This window comes from Drosophila miranda, chromosome XR, assembly GCF_003369915.1.
Source record: "Drosophila miranda strain MSH22 chromosome XR, D.miranda_PacBio2.1, whole genome shotgun sequence".
NCBI classification, from domain to species: domain Eukaryota; kingdom Metazoa; phylum Arthropoda; class Insecta; order Diptera; family Drosophilidae; genus Drosophila; species Drosophila miranda.
The window spans coordinates 2,392,374-2,409,905 of NC_046674.1; the positions used below are offsets into that span (position 1 = coordinate 2,392,374).

A 17,532-nucleotide genomic window follows, 5' to 3' on the forward strand; every position below is an offset into this window, starting at 1 on the left:
AGAGTAGTGTCATACGAGCATTACCGATCCGCAGGGTAATAGCCGAAAAAAATATCGGTACTTTTGTGCAATAAGCGGAAGTTATCGGCGTTTTATTTTGAAATTTTTGTTAAATGTGATTGTTATCTAAAACAAAAAATAATAAAAACTATGGTTAAACATACGATTTTGCCCTCATCTGTATAGACATGCACATATTAGTGCACATATGGCGCAGCGTGTGCAGCGGATCCCAAGCGGGACGTGCAACCCGAGTAAACGAATCCAATGTAACAAGAAGGAAGATAGAAGGAAGATAGGAAGAAGAACCAGAGAAAACGCCTGAAAGCAGAGCCAGATCAAGAGAATGAAAATAAGTTCAAGTAACACACTGCGTTAAAGCGTTGCGACTCATACTACGGCGATACTTTCGTTTGCGCAATATTCAAATTGGCGCAATTCCGCATGTAGCTGCGTTTTCGCCCTCGCCGACTCTGGTCACACTCTGCCGAATAGTTTGTTTTTATTCCGAAAAGTCTTCGCTTTTTCTTTGTTTCAACCTTTTGCATCTGGCAGACCCCTAGGACAAGCACCATGACACACCGCAGCCAGGACATACCCATCCGCCCGCGCTATGGCTACACTGAGGAGGAGAACGAGCAGGGGGAGCACGCGCAGCGGACGAGCAGTGACACACCCGCCTCATCCTACACAGAGATCCCCTTTCTAGCGCAATATCCGGGGGCAGTACCCGATCACGTCCTGCAGGACATCACCCCAACGGCGGCTAATACGAACAGCCTTCCCGGCCAGGATGGGGACGACAGCTACGTGAATCTGGACTCTGGCGAGGAGGAGGATCAGCCGGAGGGCGACGATGACGACAGCAATTCCAAAGACAGCTCCGGGGAGCCCCTCCAGATGCGGGGCAAGTCGGAGACCAGTGAGTGATAATCTTAATCTCCTTTAGCAACGTTTTCTATAGATTCACCGCCCCAAGCAGATGCTCCGTATGTGGAGTCCGGGGAAATGCGACATTTTGTGGCCCACAATCTGGAAGAAAAGCTGCGTGAGGGGGCTGGCGCTGGCACGCCTTTGGACTATTCCTCGGAGCATACGACGCCCTCCACATCGATGGGCCCTGGTGGAGGGGAAGGTATCCTCACGCGCCGCTTTCTCCAGTCGCGGAATATCCCAGAGGTGGATGGCAACGTGCTCAGCGACATTGAGCTGGAGGCCCAGTATCTTGCAACCTCGGTGGACAATCTGCTAGAGAATCTGGGCAATCTGCTGCACTCGATCTCCTCGATCACGGCCGACAATGTGGAGGTGCACAAGAATGCGGTGAACAAGCTGACGGATACGCTGGATGCGAACATCAAATGCCAGTACCAGCTGCTGGCCAAAACGGAGGAGATCACCAAGTCGATGAAGCCCACAGAGCGATTGGGCCAAAGAATGTGAGTCGTCCGTCTGAAGATCGTTAAAGGTTGTATGTCCTACAACGCCTTTTCCTTTTCGTCCCTTCAGCAGGGAGATCAAGCGACTGGTGGACACGCTAGACAGCATTATGTAGGATCGAAGCAAAACGAACATGGATTTGTGTGTGTTTTCTAGTCATTTCATTCCATTCCAATCATAAAGTAACATTACAAAAACAAAGAACTGTCCTTTTGGGAGCATTCGACTATCAGAGCTTCTCGACCTTTGCCTTGACGATCCTCAATGGATCCACCGGCCTGTCGTTCTTGTCCGTCTCCACCATTCCGATGCGCTTCACCACCTCCATGCCCGTGTAGACCCTGCCGAAGATCGTGTGCTTTCCATCCAGCCACTGCGTGGGCGCCAAAGTGATGAAAAACTGCGATCCATTCGTATCCGGGCCGCTGTTCGCCATCGATAGGATCCCAGCGCCCGTGTGCTTGAGGTCGCCATGGAGCTCGTCTCCGAATTCAGAGCCATAGATGGAGGTGCCGCCGCGTCCAGTACCCGTGGGATCGCCGCCCTGAATCATGAAATCGCGAATGATGCGATGGAAAACCACATTGTTGTAGTATCCCCGGCGAGAGAGCTCTGCAAAGTTGCGGCACGTATTGGGGGCATGCTTCCAGTACAGTTCTACAGTAATTTCGCCCATGCTGTTCGAAAAAGCGGGAAAAACGCAAGGGAAATTATTATATTTTTACATTGAAATTTTGTAGCCGGGACTTGCCTCGTTTCAAGGGTCACAAAATGTGGCTGCCATGCCTTGTCGGGTATGGTTCCAGCAGCGGGATCAGGCAGGGCCAACATTTTCGGGATTTTTTGTGTTTTAAACGAAATTCGAGAATTTGTTTACAAGTTACAGTGTAACCGGTGACCGTTTTATGCAGAAATGCCAATAATGCAATAATACCGAAAAAAATAAAAATACCAAAACCAAAATACATCTTGGGGGCAACATTGGTCACAATGTTCCAAGCATAAAATATTTAAATACATATGTCATCCAAAGTTAGCCGGAGCCACGAACCATACAGGATATGTCGGCCAACGAACTTTCGTAAGCGGCCCCAGGGTTCTTGGCTCCGGGGTTTTATGCATTCGCCTCTGGTGGCGTCACGTTCTGTTAATGACACGGCGCGTCACAGCAACCCAGCAGCGCAGTTGTATGTGTCGTGCAATACCCAACAATATATGTGATATTATGTTTTCTTATGCTGCATGTATAGGCTTTAGAATTGCTGGCATGAATTTTTTAATATAGACTGTACGAATATAATGAGCGGATAAACAACACATGTTAAAATACATAATATATTTAAATCATGACTTCACATTACAATAATTATCTATTTGGGCTAAGTATTTATACGCTTATTATTTTCGAAAAAGTCCATCACTAGGCACTGCTGTCATCACCAGATTTACCCAGGCCCAGGCCCAGACACAAACACATGCATACATATACAAAGGAATGGTGAGCAGAACCAATGAAAAGCGGGCAGAGAGCTTGCTGCGCCTGCGCATGATGAAATTATTATGTCTGGCGCAGCGCTGCGCTGCTTCAATTTCGCGTGTCCGCAGCCTATAAAATGAAGGCAACGTGCGGTCTGACACTCATTTGCTCAAAATTCCTCCGACCTTATCCACATAATTTAATTTGACCGCTAACTCTTTCTGAATCTCAACCACCGCTACCACCGCTACCGCTTTCCGGCTCTTAGCCGCCAGCCGCTTCCGCTTCAACAAAAAGTTAAAATTCTTAAATTAAATTAGAAGTATTTCTTAATATATTATTTAGAGATAGTTTATTGATATTATTATTCGCGGTAGTCTGATATGTGTGAGAACAACAATTTTTAGGGTTACTGCTTAATCTCGGCGGATTTCCGCTGCTGCGGCTTAATTTACGTCTGACTGCTGCGATTCTCTCTGGAGAATGCTCCCAGTCTGCCGCTCATTTGTTCAAAATTCCTCCGACCTTATATCTTGAAAAAAACCAATTAGGCGTAGGCCCAAGATTGAAATTGTTTTCGTCTTAGAAAACCCCTGCTTACAACTCGTATAAGAGCCCAATATAATTGGGTACCTTAACTCCCCCCATTCTTAAATGTTTCGTCCCGATACATTTTGAAGTTCTGATAGAACTCTAATTTCTTCTGATATTATTTGAAATTCTTCGCCCGGTCATCGGTTTCTTGGTTCTCGGTATCCGTTGATATGCTCATAAGAATTTCCATCGTCCCCAAGAAACCCTCTTTTTCAAATAGATGGTTCTTTTTCTCTGACTCCTGCCTCTTATTCTCTTTGTTCGATTGTATATTTTTGCTCATTTTCGTGCTCTGCCTCGATCCCATGGCTTTCACTTGCACGAATCAGATTCTCCTCTTTATCGCTGCTATTAATTGTGTACGTTTCTTCATTTTCCGAAACGCTTGATAAAACTATATGAAAACGTTGATAATTTTCAGGTCCTTGGTCCAATTTTAGCTTATATCGATATGCACTCTGGACCCCATTAATGCAGGAGTGGCATATAAACTGCGACATAGAGTCCCCGCGCTCCACAGAATTCTTAGGTGAGAGCTGGCTTATGACGTACGCGGGGCTATTTTCAGGCAGCTCCCAGAGATTGCAGACTTCAGCGAATATATCCACAACTAGAACGGAATCATCCAGGCACACCTTCGCCATTCTTTGCGCTGGTGTAATATGAGTGAACTTAGATAATTTCATTTGGAGCGTCTGCTCCGCAGTGTTACTTTATTCCATAGCTCGCAAACAAAGTTCAACACTTTTTCCCTTTGCTGTCTCGTCACTGACAAAACAGAAAAAGACCACGCAGACACGGTCTCTCACTGAGCAGAACACTTTTTGTCTCTTCGCTTGTGTTATGTGTTTCGTGTTTTCGGTTGAGCCCGACACACGATCGTGTCTCACAATAACAACTTAGAGAGACACTTTGGTCAAGCGCTCACAGCTAAAGTGTCTTTAGATGAGCAGAACCAAAAAAGCGTCTGAGTAAAGTGTTTTTAGTTTTTTTTCGTGTATATGTTTATTTATTCATGTTTTCCGCATCTTTTGGGCTATTGTATTGTAATATGTATTATTGGCGCAAAAAGTCCACTGATGTTTAAGTGTTTCTTCGTAAATACGTGCCTCAGGAAATTCCACTTTAGTATGTTTTCGATCAGTTGCATAAACTATAGAAGTACAACACACTTCAGCAACCTTTTTTCCGTGCCCATAAAAGGACCAGCAACATATTTCACTTGGTCCAATAACATCTTTGATGAATAAAATGCGTTCGTTGAAACGCAGAGAGAACTTGTCGAAAAGTTCAATATTTTTTAATAAAATGTCATCGGATGTGCTTGTGTATGAATACTTGTTGTTTTGTCGCTGCACCACTAAAATAACAGCCGGTTTCGAAGACGCGCTGGTTAGAAGTTGTTGCTCTTTTTGCGAAGTTATCAATGGAATGCGGCAAATAGGTTTTGGCTCAATGTGTGCGTATATTGCCCGTTCACATGACAATGCAAGCTCGGTAATGCAGTAGTATTTTGATTCTGCAAGTAGCTCAGCTATTTCTTTGTTAGTTTCGGGTAATGGGACACTGCCATCGCGCAAGAAGTTGAGTATGATTCCAAAATGGTTTCCACAGCGATCTATTAGTATCCAACCTTCTGAATCAGTTAGCACCTCCATGCGACCACTAAACATAGCGCTTAAGATTATTATTTTCTTTATTCCTCACCAACCTCTCCGTCTTGTCGATACAGCAAAGGTGGGTCTTGAACCCAGCTCCGATCTCTAGTTCTCTTCCGATCTAGTTCTCGCATAGTTCTAGTTCGCAGAACTAGAACTATCGGACGATAATTCATATCGATACTTATTCGGATACTTTCGATATTCCGTACAACGTTCAAATAAATGCAATTGTAGATTAACACTAATAATCATAAGCTAGCAGCAAGGTAAATACAAATGTAGGGTTATAATACTAAACCAACCTAACAGTATATTTATGTGTAAAATTGGCAAACAAACATTTTCGTTGTGCTTTTCACGTTTCATTTTAAGCTCCAATAGTCAAACCGTTTAGAATTCAGAAAAATTGATCGTTGCCATAAGCATCACACGTACAAGCACGCATACATACGCAAAAGACACTTTGTTCGTTCACTCGCGACAATGTTCCAAGCATAAAATATTTAAATAAATATGTCATCCAAAGTTAGCCGGAGCCACGAACCATACAGGATATGTCGGCCAACGAACTTTCGTAAGCGGCCCCAGGGTTCTTGGCTCCGGGGTTTTATGCATTCGCCTCTGGTGGCGTCACGTTCTGTTATTGACACGGCGCGTCACAGCAACCCAGCAGCGCAGTTGTATGTGTCGTGCAATACCCAACAATATATGTGATATTATGTTTTTTTATGCTGCATGTATAGGCTTTAGAATTGCTGGCATGAGTTTTTTTAATATAGACTATACGAATATAATGAGCGGATAAACAACACATGTTAAAATACATAATATATTTAAATCATGATTTCACATTACAATAATTATCTATTTGGGCTAAGTATATTTTATTATAAACCAAAAATGCGAACACAAATTTTTATATGGAACGAACGGAGACAGTCATTGCAGAAGAAGTTCATTAAATTGAGGTTTCTCTAATTAACTTTGCATTTCTCGTTAAGTGCACATTTCTCTGACTCAAAACAAACGTAAACCATTAATCACTTTAAAAAAGTAAAATTGTTGATTAACAAAGACTGAACGAATTTATACGATAGGCGATGGACAAAAAAATTAAATGAATGACAGGCTCCTCCGCAAGCAAGATCGTAACTATTTTTAAACATTTTTCGAAAACTAACGCAGCAACTCCATTGTATTGTATTCTTTATAATCTGATTAGTAATTATATAGAGACACTGCTTAAATATATATACTCGAAATGATAATGCTTACACAATTGCATCTGACTATCAATCCGGTTGAGCGTACCAAACGACATCCATTCATGGGAACTACTCATCCGGTCCGAGGAAATTCTCAATAAATACCTATTCTTTTCCTTTCGTTTACAGTGAAATAAATGGAGCGCTTATTACAGCTCTTTAAGACCGCAAGAGCAAGAGCAGCCCACTGTTAAAGATAGACAAACAATACAAAAAACATAAAAAAATTAAAGTATTATACGCTATCTATGCGCTTATTATTTTCCAAAAAGTCCATCACTAGGCACTGCTGTCATCACCAGATTTACCCAGGCCCAGGCCCAGACACATACACATGCATACATATACAAAGGAATGGTGTGCAGAACCAATGAAAAGCGGGCAGAGAGCTTGCTGCGCCTGCGCATGATGAAATTAATATGTCTGGCGCAGCGCTGCGCTGCTTCAATTTCGCGTGTCCGCAGCCTATAAAATGAAGGCAACGTGCGGTCTGACACTCATTTGTTCAAAATTCCTCCGACCTTATCCACATAATTTAATTTGACCCCTAACTCTTTCTGAATCTCAACCACCGCTACCGCTTTCCGGCTCTTAGCCGCCAGCCGCTCCCGATGGAAAACCACATTGTTGTAGTATCCCCGGCGAGAGAGCTCTGCAAAGTTGCGGCACGTATTGGGGGCATGCTTCCAGTACAGTTCTACAGTAATTTCGCCCATGCTGTTCGAAAAAGCGGGAAAAACGCAAGGGAAATTATTATATTTTTACATTGAAATTTTGTAGCCGGGACTTGCCTCGTTTCAAGGGTCACAAAATGTGGCTGCCATGCCTTGTCGGGTATGGTTCCAGCAGCGGGATCAGGCAGGGCCAACATTTTCGGGATTTTTTGTGTTTTAAACGAAATTCGAGAATTTGTTTACAAGTTACAGTGTAACCGGTGACCGTTTTATGCAGAAATGCCAATAATGCAATAATACCGAAAAAAATAAAAATACCAAAACCAAAATACATCTTGGGGGCAACATTGGTCACAATGTTCCAAGCATAAAATATTTAAATACATATGTCATCCAAAGTTAGCCGGAGCCACGAACCATACAGGATATGTCGGCCAACGAACTTTCGTAAGCGGCCCCAGGGTTCTTGGCTCCGGGGTTTTATGCATTCGCCTCTGGTGGCGTCACGTTCTGTTAATGACACGGCGCGTCACAGCAACCCAGCAGCGCAGTTGTATGTGTCGTGCAATACCCAACAATATATGTGATATTATGTTTTCTTATGCTGCATGTATAGGCTTTAGAATTGCTGGCATGAATTTTTTAATATAGACTGTACGAATATAATGAGCGGATAAACAACACATGTTAAAATACATAATATATTTAAATCATGACTTCACATTACAATAATTATCTATTTGGGCTAAGTATTTATACGCTTATTATTTTCGAAAAAGTCCATCACTAGGCACTGCTGTCATCACCAGATTTACCCAGGCCCAGGCCCAGACACAAACACATGCATACATATACAAAGGAATGGTGAGCAGAACCAATGAAAAGCGGGCAGAGAGCTTGCTGCGCCTGCGCATGATGAAATTATTATGTCTGGCGCAGCGCTGCGCTGCTTCAATTTCGCGTGTCCGCAGCCTATAAAATGAAGGCAACGTGCGGTCTGACACTCATTTGCTCAAAATTCCTCCGACCTTATCCACATAATTTAATTTGACCCCTAACTCTTTCTGAATCTCAACCACCGCTACCGCCGCTACCGCTTTCCGGCTCTTAGCCGCCAGCCGCTTCCGCTTCAACAAAAAGTTAAAATTCTTAAATTAAATTAGAAGTATTTCTTAATATATTATTTAGAGATAGTTTATTGATATTATTATTCGCGGTAGTCTGATATGTGTGAGAACAACAATTTTTAGGGTTACTGCTTAATCTCGGCTGATTTACGCTGCTGCGGCTTAATTTACGTCTGACTGCTGCGATTCTCTCTGGAGAATGCTCCCAGTCTGCCGCTCATTTGTTCAAAATTCCTCCGACCTTATATCTTGAAAAAAACCAATTAGGTGGAGGCCCAAGATTGAAATTGTTTTCGTCTTAGAAAACCCCTGCTTACAACTCGTATAAGAGCTCAATATAATTGGGTACGTTAACTCCCCCCCATTCTTAAATGTTTCGTCCCGATACATTTTGAAGTTCTGATAGAACTCTAATTTCTTCTGATATTATTTGAAATTCTTCGCCCGGTCATCGGTTTCTTGGTTCTCGGTATCCGTTGATATGCTCATAAGAATTTCCATCGTCCCCAAGAAACCCTCATTTTCAAATAGATGGTTCTTTTTCTCTGACTCCTGCCTCTTATTCTCTTTGTTCGATTGCATAATTTTGCTCATTTTCGTGCTCTGCCTCGATCCCATGGCTTTCACTTGCACGAATGAGATTCTCCTCTTTATCGTTGCTATTAATTGTGTACGCTTCTTCATTTTCCGAAACGCTTGATAAAACTATATGAAAACGTTGATAATTTTCAGGTCCTTGGTCCAATTTTAGCTTATATCGATATGCACTCTGGACCCCATTAATGCAGGAGTGGCATATAAACTGCGACATAGAGTCCCCGCGCTCCACAGAATTCTTAGGTGAGAGCTGGCTTATGTTCGTACGCGGGGCTATTTTCAGGCAGCTCCCAGAGATTGCAGACTTCAGCGAATATATCTACAAGTGGAACGGAACCTGTTAAAGTTATTTTATTTGTAAGACAGCAGAAGATTAGTATACAGAATTGTATGTGCTTCCGAGTAACATACGCAAGAGACAGACGCCGAAAAAAGAATATCGATATGAGAACATCGATATGCAGCAGGGCACATGCGCAGTGTTGTTAGAGATCAATATCTAATTATCGTGGCGGTCACTTTGAACACTCCTCCTTAACACAACGCATGTTTACAAACTTTAAATATACTTAACTAATATCCAATAACATGTCAAGCACTTATAAACGATCTTTTAAACCAAATGCGAATACAAATTTATGGTGCTTAACCTTGGCTAAGTTCTTTGTGAGGACATCTGCTATCATCTCATCGGTTGGCAGATACGCAATGTTGACTTCACCTCTCTTGAGAACCTCTCGAATATGATGTATCTTGACGTCGATGTGCTTTGTACGTGCATGAAACATGGGGTTTCTAGCAAGCTGCTGTGCTCCAATGTTGTCGCCGTACATCTGAATAGCTGACTCCTTGGATATCAGCTTCAAGTCAATCAGTAGGCTGCGAAAGTATATCGCCTCTTTTGCTGCAGATGATAAGGCTATGTACTCTGCCTCCGTGGAACTGAGGGAAACCGTCGATTGCTTTCTTGACTCCCAAGAAACCGCTCCTCCTGCCAACATGCATACATAGCCAGTGAATGACTTTCGGTTCGTCATATCACTTGCCCAATCTGCATCAACAAAACACTCAATTGCCTTTCCTTGCTTTGTGTAGCATATCTCCCAGTCGATAGTTTTTGCCAAATATCGAAGGATGTGCTTGGCTGCCGCTTCATGATCGGAATGAGGATCCTTGTTACGTTGTGCTAATTTGTTCACCGAATGCGCAATGTCCGGACGAGTCATAACAGCAAGATAAGATAACTCTCCAATTAGCTTTTGGAACGATGTGATGTCGACCCTGCGGCAGTCCTCTTTGTTGCATGCCACCTGGTAACCAGCTTCAAGAGGCGTGGACGTCTGTCGACAGTCTTTCAAATTGTACTGTTCGAGCAACTCTCTAATATACTTCCGTTGGCTGATTGAAATCGCACCCGTACTGCCTTCACGTTTCAACTTAATACCTAAAAAGTATTGCATAGGCCCGATGTCAACCACATCAAATTCTGCTGCGATCTTTATCTTGATATCAGATAAATCATCTAGGTCCTTACACGCCAAAATAATGTCATCTACGTAGACAGCTATTAGACACATATTTTTACCTGGCTTACAATACAGACAGGGTTCGTTGACAGTCGGTATAAAACCAATGCGTCTCAGCGTTGCATCCAACGTAGAGTTCCACACTCTTCCTGATTGTTTTAGGCCATATATACTTTTGTGAAGCCTCAAAACGTGATTTGGGTGAACTTCGCTGATGAAGCCCTCAGGTTGTCTCATACAAACCTCATCTTCCAATTCGCCGTTGAGATACGCCGTGACAACATCCATTTGATGTAGGTGGAGACCATGTTCGACTGCAAGTGCAATTATCAACCTGATAGTTGCGTGGCGTACAACTGGTGCAAATGTTTCCTTGTAGTCGATCCCGTAGCGTTGGCTACAACCTTTCGCCACCAGACGTGATTTGAGCCTGTTCACGCTTCCATCCGGATTGGACTTAACTGCATAAACCCATCTGCATCCAATGGACTTTTTCCCGCTAGGCAATTTAGTAAGCGACCACGTGCCGTTCTTCACGAGAGATTCGTACTCGTCCTTCATTGATGCTTTCCATATCTCGCCTTCAGTAGACCGTTCAGCTTGTGCGTAGTTTTGTGGAACTTGTACGTCTGCTGCCAGTATCGCATTGAGCATATGATACTGCTTCCTTGGTCGTCCTGGTTTGCCCGTCCGTACTATGGTTGGGCGTCCTGGTCCTCTTATTGGTTCTGGAATTACAAGAATGTCATTACTAGACCTAATCTCCTCCTGATTTTCTGGCTCATTTTCTGGATCTTTAAATTGCTCGCTATCCATTTCGGGTACAGAGTCCTGGTTTTGTTGAACCTCAATTGATGCCATGTCATTGGAACATGATGCATCTAGTTTGCCCCCTTCAGGTTCTACAAAAATGACATCCCTACTCTCTACGAGTTTCCTGGTTTCTTAACTGACCAAACGATATGCTTTGGCCGTATCCGAGTAGCCCACCATTATATACTCTAAGCCTTTCTGTGCGAACTTTGATTTCTTTGTTTTATCTAGAGCTATCGCTACTGAGCCAAAAACTCTTAAATGCGATACCACTGGCTTTCTACCTGTCCATATTTCAAAAGGTGTCACCCCGCTCAAGCAGCTGCTTGCCACTCTATTTCGCAAATACGTGGCAGTTCGAATCGCTTCTGCCCAATAGCATTCACTTAACCCAGCATGCAGCAGCATACTTCTTGCCATTTCTACCAGTGTTCTGTTGGCCCTTTCTGCGACTCCGTTTTGTTGAGGTGTATATGGCACTGTTAAGTTTCGCTTTATTCCATTTTGGTTTAGGTAATTATCAAAAACGTTTGATATGTATTCTCGGCCATTGTCGCTTCGTAAAACCTTGACTTTTCTCCCAGTTTGGCACTCAACTTGACTTTTAAATTCTTTAAAAGCCTCGAAAACCTGATCTTTGGTTTTTAGGAAACTTACTGATACATATCTTGAACAATCATCAATAAATGTGGCGAAATATCGATTGCCTCCCATTGACTGCTTTTGCATTGGACCGCATACATCAGTATATATTAAGTCTAGAACGCCCTTTGACCTGTTTGTGCTCGATTGAAATGGTTGCACGCAAATTTTACTTTTTGCGCATGTTGCACACACTTGTTTTGGCTTGTATATGCCCTTGAGACCTATTACCATCTCCTTGTTAACCATTTCCTTTAACCACCAGCCGCTCCCGCTTCAACAAAAAGCTAAAATTCATAAATTAAATTATAAGTATATATCCATTATATTTCGTCAGTATATTTACGTTATATTTTTCAAATGAGACGGTATATTTAAGTATTTATTTGAATCGGGTAGAATCTGTAATAACCGGTTCACAACAATGAGTCCCATTCCATGCACACATATCCTGGAAATGGATGTGATAGAATTGTGAATATGTTTGTCATCCCAGGCAAAAACCATTTATTTTCAATATATTTTAATATTATTCAATATTATTTAATATTATTTTCAATATTTCAACGATATTTTAAAGCTTATTGTCTTCTTACAGAGACCAAGGATAGGTATCAGGATCGAGATCACACACTCATGACTCATCATATACATGAATATGTCTAAAAAATGTCAATTTGAGAAAAGGTCTTTATTAGTTACGTTTTATCTTCATATCAATATTTATACTTTCATATAAAATTAACAAAATAGGGTATACAAAGGCTTATACTACGGCTTACACGCAATATAGCGACTCTTTTTTTGAAGAACTTTTTCGTTTAAACCTTTTTTTTACAATAAAAGCAAGGATTAAAAACTATCCAATCTTGTAGAAAATTTATTCATCAATGGGATAAAACTATGTGGGCATTGCTGAGAGATTTAGTTAGTCAGCATTATTTAATGGAATATCAAAATTGAGCAATTTCCTTTTTCGTTTGTTTTGATTGACCTACGTTGCTACTTGTTATACCCGATACTCAAAATGAGTATTGGGGTACATTAGATTTGTGGTAAAAGTGGATGTGTGTAACGTCCAGAAGGAATCGTTTCCGACCCCATAAAGTATATATATTCTGGATCAGCATCAATAGCCGAGTCGATTGAGCCCTGTCTGTATGTCTGTCTGTCCGTCTGTCCGTCTGTCCGTCCGTCCGTCTGTCCGTCCCCTTCAGCGCCTAGTGCTCAAAGACTATAAGAGCTAGAGCAACGATGTTTTGGATCCAGACTTCTGTGATATGTCACTGCTACAAAAATATTTCAAAACTTCGCCCCGCCCACTTCCGCCCCCACAAAGGATGAAAATCTGTGGCATCCACAATTTTAAAGATATGAAAAAACCAACCGTAGAATTGTAGAGAATGACCATATCTTTAAGACTGCAGAATCTGAATTGGATCGTATTATTATTATAGCCAGCATCAAGAAAACAATTTCATTTTTTCTCGCCCTGTCTCTCTCTAACACACACGTAGCATAGGCGGCTTTGCTTAGAGTAAAACATTAGCGCCTAGATCTCAGAGACTACAAAAGCTAGAGCAACCAAATTTGGTATCCACACTCCTAATATATCGGACCGAGACAAGTTTGTTTCAAAATTTCGCCACACCCCCTTCCGCCCCCGCAAAGGACGAAAATCTGGGGATATTCAAAAATCTCAGAGACTATTAAGGCTAGAGTAACCAAATTTGTTATCCGCACTCCTGTTAGATCTTACTATAAAACGTGTATCTCAAAATTTCGCCCCACACCCTTCCGGGTGGTGACTTAGTATCGGGTATAACTGTAGAGTTGCGGTGTCCGCAGCAACTCACAACGTTCCCCCTCGTTTTTTTGTTTGACTTATTTCGCTAAAACCTTTTTTTACGCAAAATTCAATAAAAGAAAGTATTAAGATTACACCAGTTAAATAGAAAGTTGATTCATCAATCGGATAAAATTATGTGGGCAGTGCTAAATGTTCTATATAGCTAGTAATATTCGACGGAATATCAAAAACGAGGAATATGTAAAACAGTACTTGAATTCGTCAGTATATTTACGGTATATTTTGAAAATGGGACCGTATATTTCGGTGCTGTTCTGAGGGTTATACAGTAGAAACTGGTTTTCGCCGCGCTCCCATGTGGTGTTTTTTAGTGCTAAATGGTATTTTTGTCAATTTCATCAATCTATTAATTTAATTTTCAATGTTATATAAAAATCCAATAAATGCAAGTATTTCGAATAGGCCAATCATGTATAGAATTGATTCATCAATCGTACAAAATTAAGTGGGCATGGCTAAATGTTCTATTTAGCTGGTAATAGTCGACGGAACAAAGAATATGAGGAATTGGTCGTTTTTTTGAATCGAATTTGAATTTGCCGCAGTTCGCCGCAGTTCGCTTTGGCAACAATGAGTCCCATTCCATACACAAACATGCTGCTAATTCCATGCACTCATACCCTGGGGAAAATTTATGTTATAGAATTGGGGAAATGTGTTTCATCCCATGCTCTAATTAATGCAGAAACAAGTCAGTATCTATTTTAAACGATATGTTGCAAATGCAATTTAAAACAAGGCCTTTATTAATTACATTTGAAAGCAGCTTGGAAAACAGTATCTTTATATAATATTCACGAAATAGGGTATACAAACGCCCATACCCTGGTTGACAAGAAATGAGTCTGCAAATACCAGCAACATTGACGTCACAACCTGCGACTATTGAACATTTTTGTTGAAATCGTGTTTTTGTCAAAACAAAAAACATGCAAGTACTTAAAAATAATTAATCTTGATCAAAATTGTTTCAACAATCATATAAAATTATCTGGGCAAAAATAAGAGATCTATATAGCTGAGAATATTCGACGGAAAAAAGATTAACCAAGAATTAGTCGTCATAACCGGTTCAGAACAATGAGTCCCATTCCATGCACACATACCCTGGGGGAAATGGATGATATAGAATTGAGAAAATGTTTGTCTTCCAAGGCTCAGTAGGTATCAGGATCGACATAAATATATACAAGATACTAATAATGTACTTGAATATGTCTAAAGAATATCAATTTGAGAAAAGGTCTTAATAAATTACGTTTCATCTTCATATAAAACTAACGAAATAGGGTGCACAAAGGCCTATACACGCATCATGTCTTCAAATACCAGCAACATCGCGACTGATTTTTTGTTGAACTATTTTGTTTAAATCTTGTTTTAGTCAAAATACAATAAAAGCCAGGACTAAAAACTAGCCAATCTTGTAGAAAATTGATTCATCAATGGGATAAAATTATAAGGGCAGTGCTAAATGTTCTATATAGCTAGTAATATTCGACGGAATATCAAAAACGAGGAATATGTAAAACAGTACTTAAATTCGTCAGTATATTTACGGTATATTTTGAAAAAAAAGGCGGTATGTTTCGGTATATTTCTGAGAGTCGGACGGTTTATTTTATCAATAAATCCGCGGTCACACTGCTTGCCACCCAACAAAAAAAAACAAGACGTGCGCGCGCGTGAAAAATTGTTAATCGCTCAGATTGAACAAGATTCAAGATTGTAATTTTTTATTTTTTTTTTGAACTGAAAACTGAAACGCGAAGAAGGCGTCGGGTGCCTCATAGTGCAGAGTGCGAATGAAAATATATTTTTTTCAATGTGTAGCATACGGGCGTGTGCGTGAGTGAGTCGGAAAATATGGCGGCGAGTGGGTTATGATAATCCAAAATAAATCTAAACTACACTTTCTTCACAACATGAAAATTCAATGAAACCACTAAAAGTAAGCAAGAATTTCAACAACATTTTTCCAAAAGCAAAAAGTAATTGAAGAGAGAGCGAGCGAGCGAGTTCTGTGTGTGTGTGTGTGTGTGTACGTGCGTGTGTGCGTGCATGTTTTTTGTTGGTGTCTTTTTTTTTATTGTTTTGTGTTTGCTGTGTGCGAGGAGAGCGAGCGAGCAAGCAAGAGAGAGAGAGAGAAACTCTTGAATTGAAAACGATGAACCTAAAGTAGCGCACGTAGCGTGTGAGAGGGAGAGATCAACATACTTTTCAATTGCATTTTTAACTTGTTTTCGCTGTAAAATTGTTGTTGCTGTTGCTTTTAGCAACAATATGGCGTACAGAAAAACATCTACAAAAGAGCTGCCATATGGAAAATGCGTGTGTCCTACCCCTTCCTTGCCTTGTTCCTACGGAAGGATGTTTTTTTGTGTTGAAATTCCCAAGCTGCCGTTAGCCATGTGTCCAGGGGACTTTTTTTTCATTCACATTTGGTATTTGGTATTGTCGTATTTTGTGTGTTTGGAATTTATTGCTGTAGCTGTTGTTGGAGGTTGGAGGGTGTGGAGAGGGGGGTGAGGAGTAAGTGGTGTATGTTTTGGACTGGTCTTCCCCCTCCACATCTCTTACTCCTCCAGCAGGCGCTGCGTCATCATCATCGTCGTCAAACGTCGACGATTCATCAAAGAAACGCCGCCGGCTGCTCTCCCAACAACAACAAAACGCTCAGGGGTAGCGTAAGACAGGGAGAGGGAGAGCAAAGCCAGAGAGCACGTCGACTGACGCTCATTCATGCAAAGGATACCGAAATTCTCTCTTTTGCAGTCGCTGCCTGCGATAACTGCGCTGCTTACAGCGCTGGCTTCCTTCTCTCCTTCTCTCTTTTTTTTTTTTGTGTGTTTTGTATGTAAATCATTTAAAGGGAAATTGTTGCACAACTTTAACGAGTGGGACCGTCCTTCGGCTTGTGGGTTTTACCCCCCTGCTCCTCCTGCTCCCCCTGCCGTAGCAGCTGTCAATTAGTCTTTCCACAAGAACAAAAAAGAATCTAGAACATTGTGAAAAGCTTCCCATATGTTGAGTGTCCCTGTTCGTTCTTTCTCTCCCATACCCCGTTGAACAGCTGTTGAAAAGTTTTCCACAAATGCGATTACCAGTGGGTGACCGTTGCAAGGAGGGGAAGGGGATGGGAGGCAGTGGAGGTGGGATAGTCGTTCTCTCCAGCTTTGATTGGCCTGTAATTGATGCCCCCTTCTGCTGTCCATTATTATACTGCTTGTTACACTGCTTGCCCCATCCCCTGCGCGTGCCACTCACTGGCTTGTCCTCCATATCGATGATTGAATTGCGGCGTAGGCGATGGAATTGTCGCAGGGCGAGGAGTAGATTGGCGGCGCTGGCAGTAAACCCGTTTTCGCTGAGACTATAACCGTACACCCTAGAGGGCCAAGTCCGGAATCCCGCTGAGAGCGCGATCACAAGTCCAGAGAGAATTCGATTACATTTCCATAGAGAATCTAGTAAACAGATTGTGAAATGGTATTTCGCTTAGGTTTCTGTTTGGAAGTGCAATGAAAAGGAGTCGTAAGAGGAGACATCTTGCATATTTCTCCCTTCTGAATCGGATTCTCAAACAATCCGACTTTGCTTTTACGGTTTAAAGCAACAATCTTTGGATATGAGAAATAGTGCAAATAATGTGGGTCCATTCAATTATTTACTCTTTAAACAGAAGCGGGGTCTTCTGCAGGCGATCTGTAGTTGTGTTCTTTCTATTTCTATAACCTCCCGCATTGTTATCATTTATGATGATGGCTATTAGAACCCTTATGTATTTCCATGATATGATGCTTGATGCTTGAGGGAGGAAATAACCTTTAAGTAGCTCTTTAACTG

General features: G+C 41.6%; 4 protein-coding genes across 5 annotated transcripts in view; 2 read left to right on the plus strand and 2 right to left on the minus strand.

Moving 5' to 3' along the window:
• The first annotated feature begins 468 nt into the window (after positions 1-468).
• Positions 469-1,647, plus strand: LOC108153368 (BLOC-1-related complex subunit 6). Its single transcript, XM_017283338.2, has 3 exons — positions 469-922; positions 983-1,439; positions 1,510-1,647. The coding sequence occupies exons 1-3, from the start codon at positions 574-576 to the stop codon at positions 1,553-1,555; spliced, it is 852 nt and encodes a 283-aa protein (XP_017138827.1). The 5' UTR covers positions 469-573; the 3' UTR covers positions 1,556-1,647.
• On the minus strand, positions 1,579-7,379 carry LOC108153369 (peptidyl-prolyl cis-trans isomerase-like 1). Of its 2 annotated transcripts, XM_033386983.1 has the most exons (3): positions 7,229-7,379; positions 7,058-7,154; positions 1,579-2,020 (listed from the first exon to the last, which is right to left on the minus strand). In XM_033386983.1, exons 1-3 carry the CDS (start codon positions 7,306-7,308, stop codon positions 1,670-1,672), a joined length of 528 nt encoding a protein of 175 aa, XP_033242874.1. In that variant the 5' UTR covers positions 7,309-7,379; the 3' UTR covers positions 1,579-1,669. The 2 variants fall into 2 exon arrangements, with proteins under 2 accessions (XP_033242874.1, XP_017138828.2); XM_017283339.2 differs by lacking the exons at positions 7,058-7,154; positions 7,229-7,379 and adding an exon at positions 2,192-2,342 and having other exon boundaries at positions 1,579-2,117.
• Positions 4,518-5,214, minus strand: LOC108153564 (BTB/POZ domain-containing adapter for CUL3-mediated RhoA degradation protein 3-like; the record flags this gene model as incomplete). Its single annotated transcript, XM_017283640.2, has 1 exon — positions 4,518-5,214. A coding segment is annotated over one exon (690 nt), but the record flags the coding sequence as incomplete, so codon positions are not given.
• Positions 7,380-15,332: 7,953 nt separating the features above from the next.
• The window catches only part of LOC108152367 (homeodomain-interacting protein kinase 2), a 37,764-nt gene continuing 35,564 nt past the window's right edge, over positions 15,333-17,532 (plus strand). The window contains 1 exon segment of the mRNA XM_033387644.1: positions 15,333-15,637. The gene's annotated coding sequence lies outside the window, so the exon portion shown is untranslated.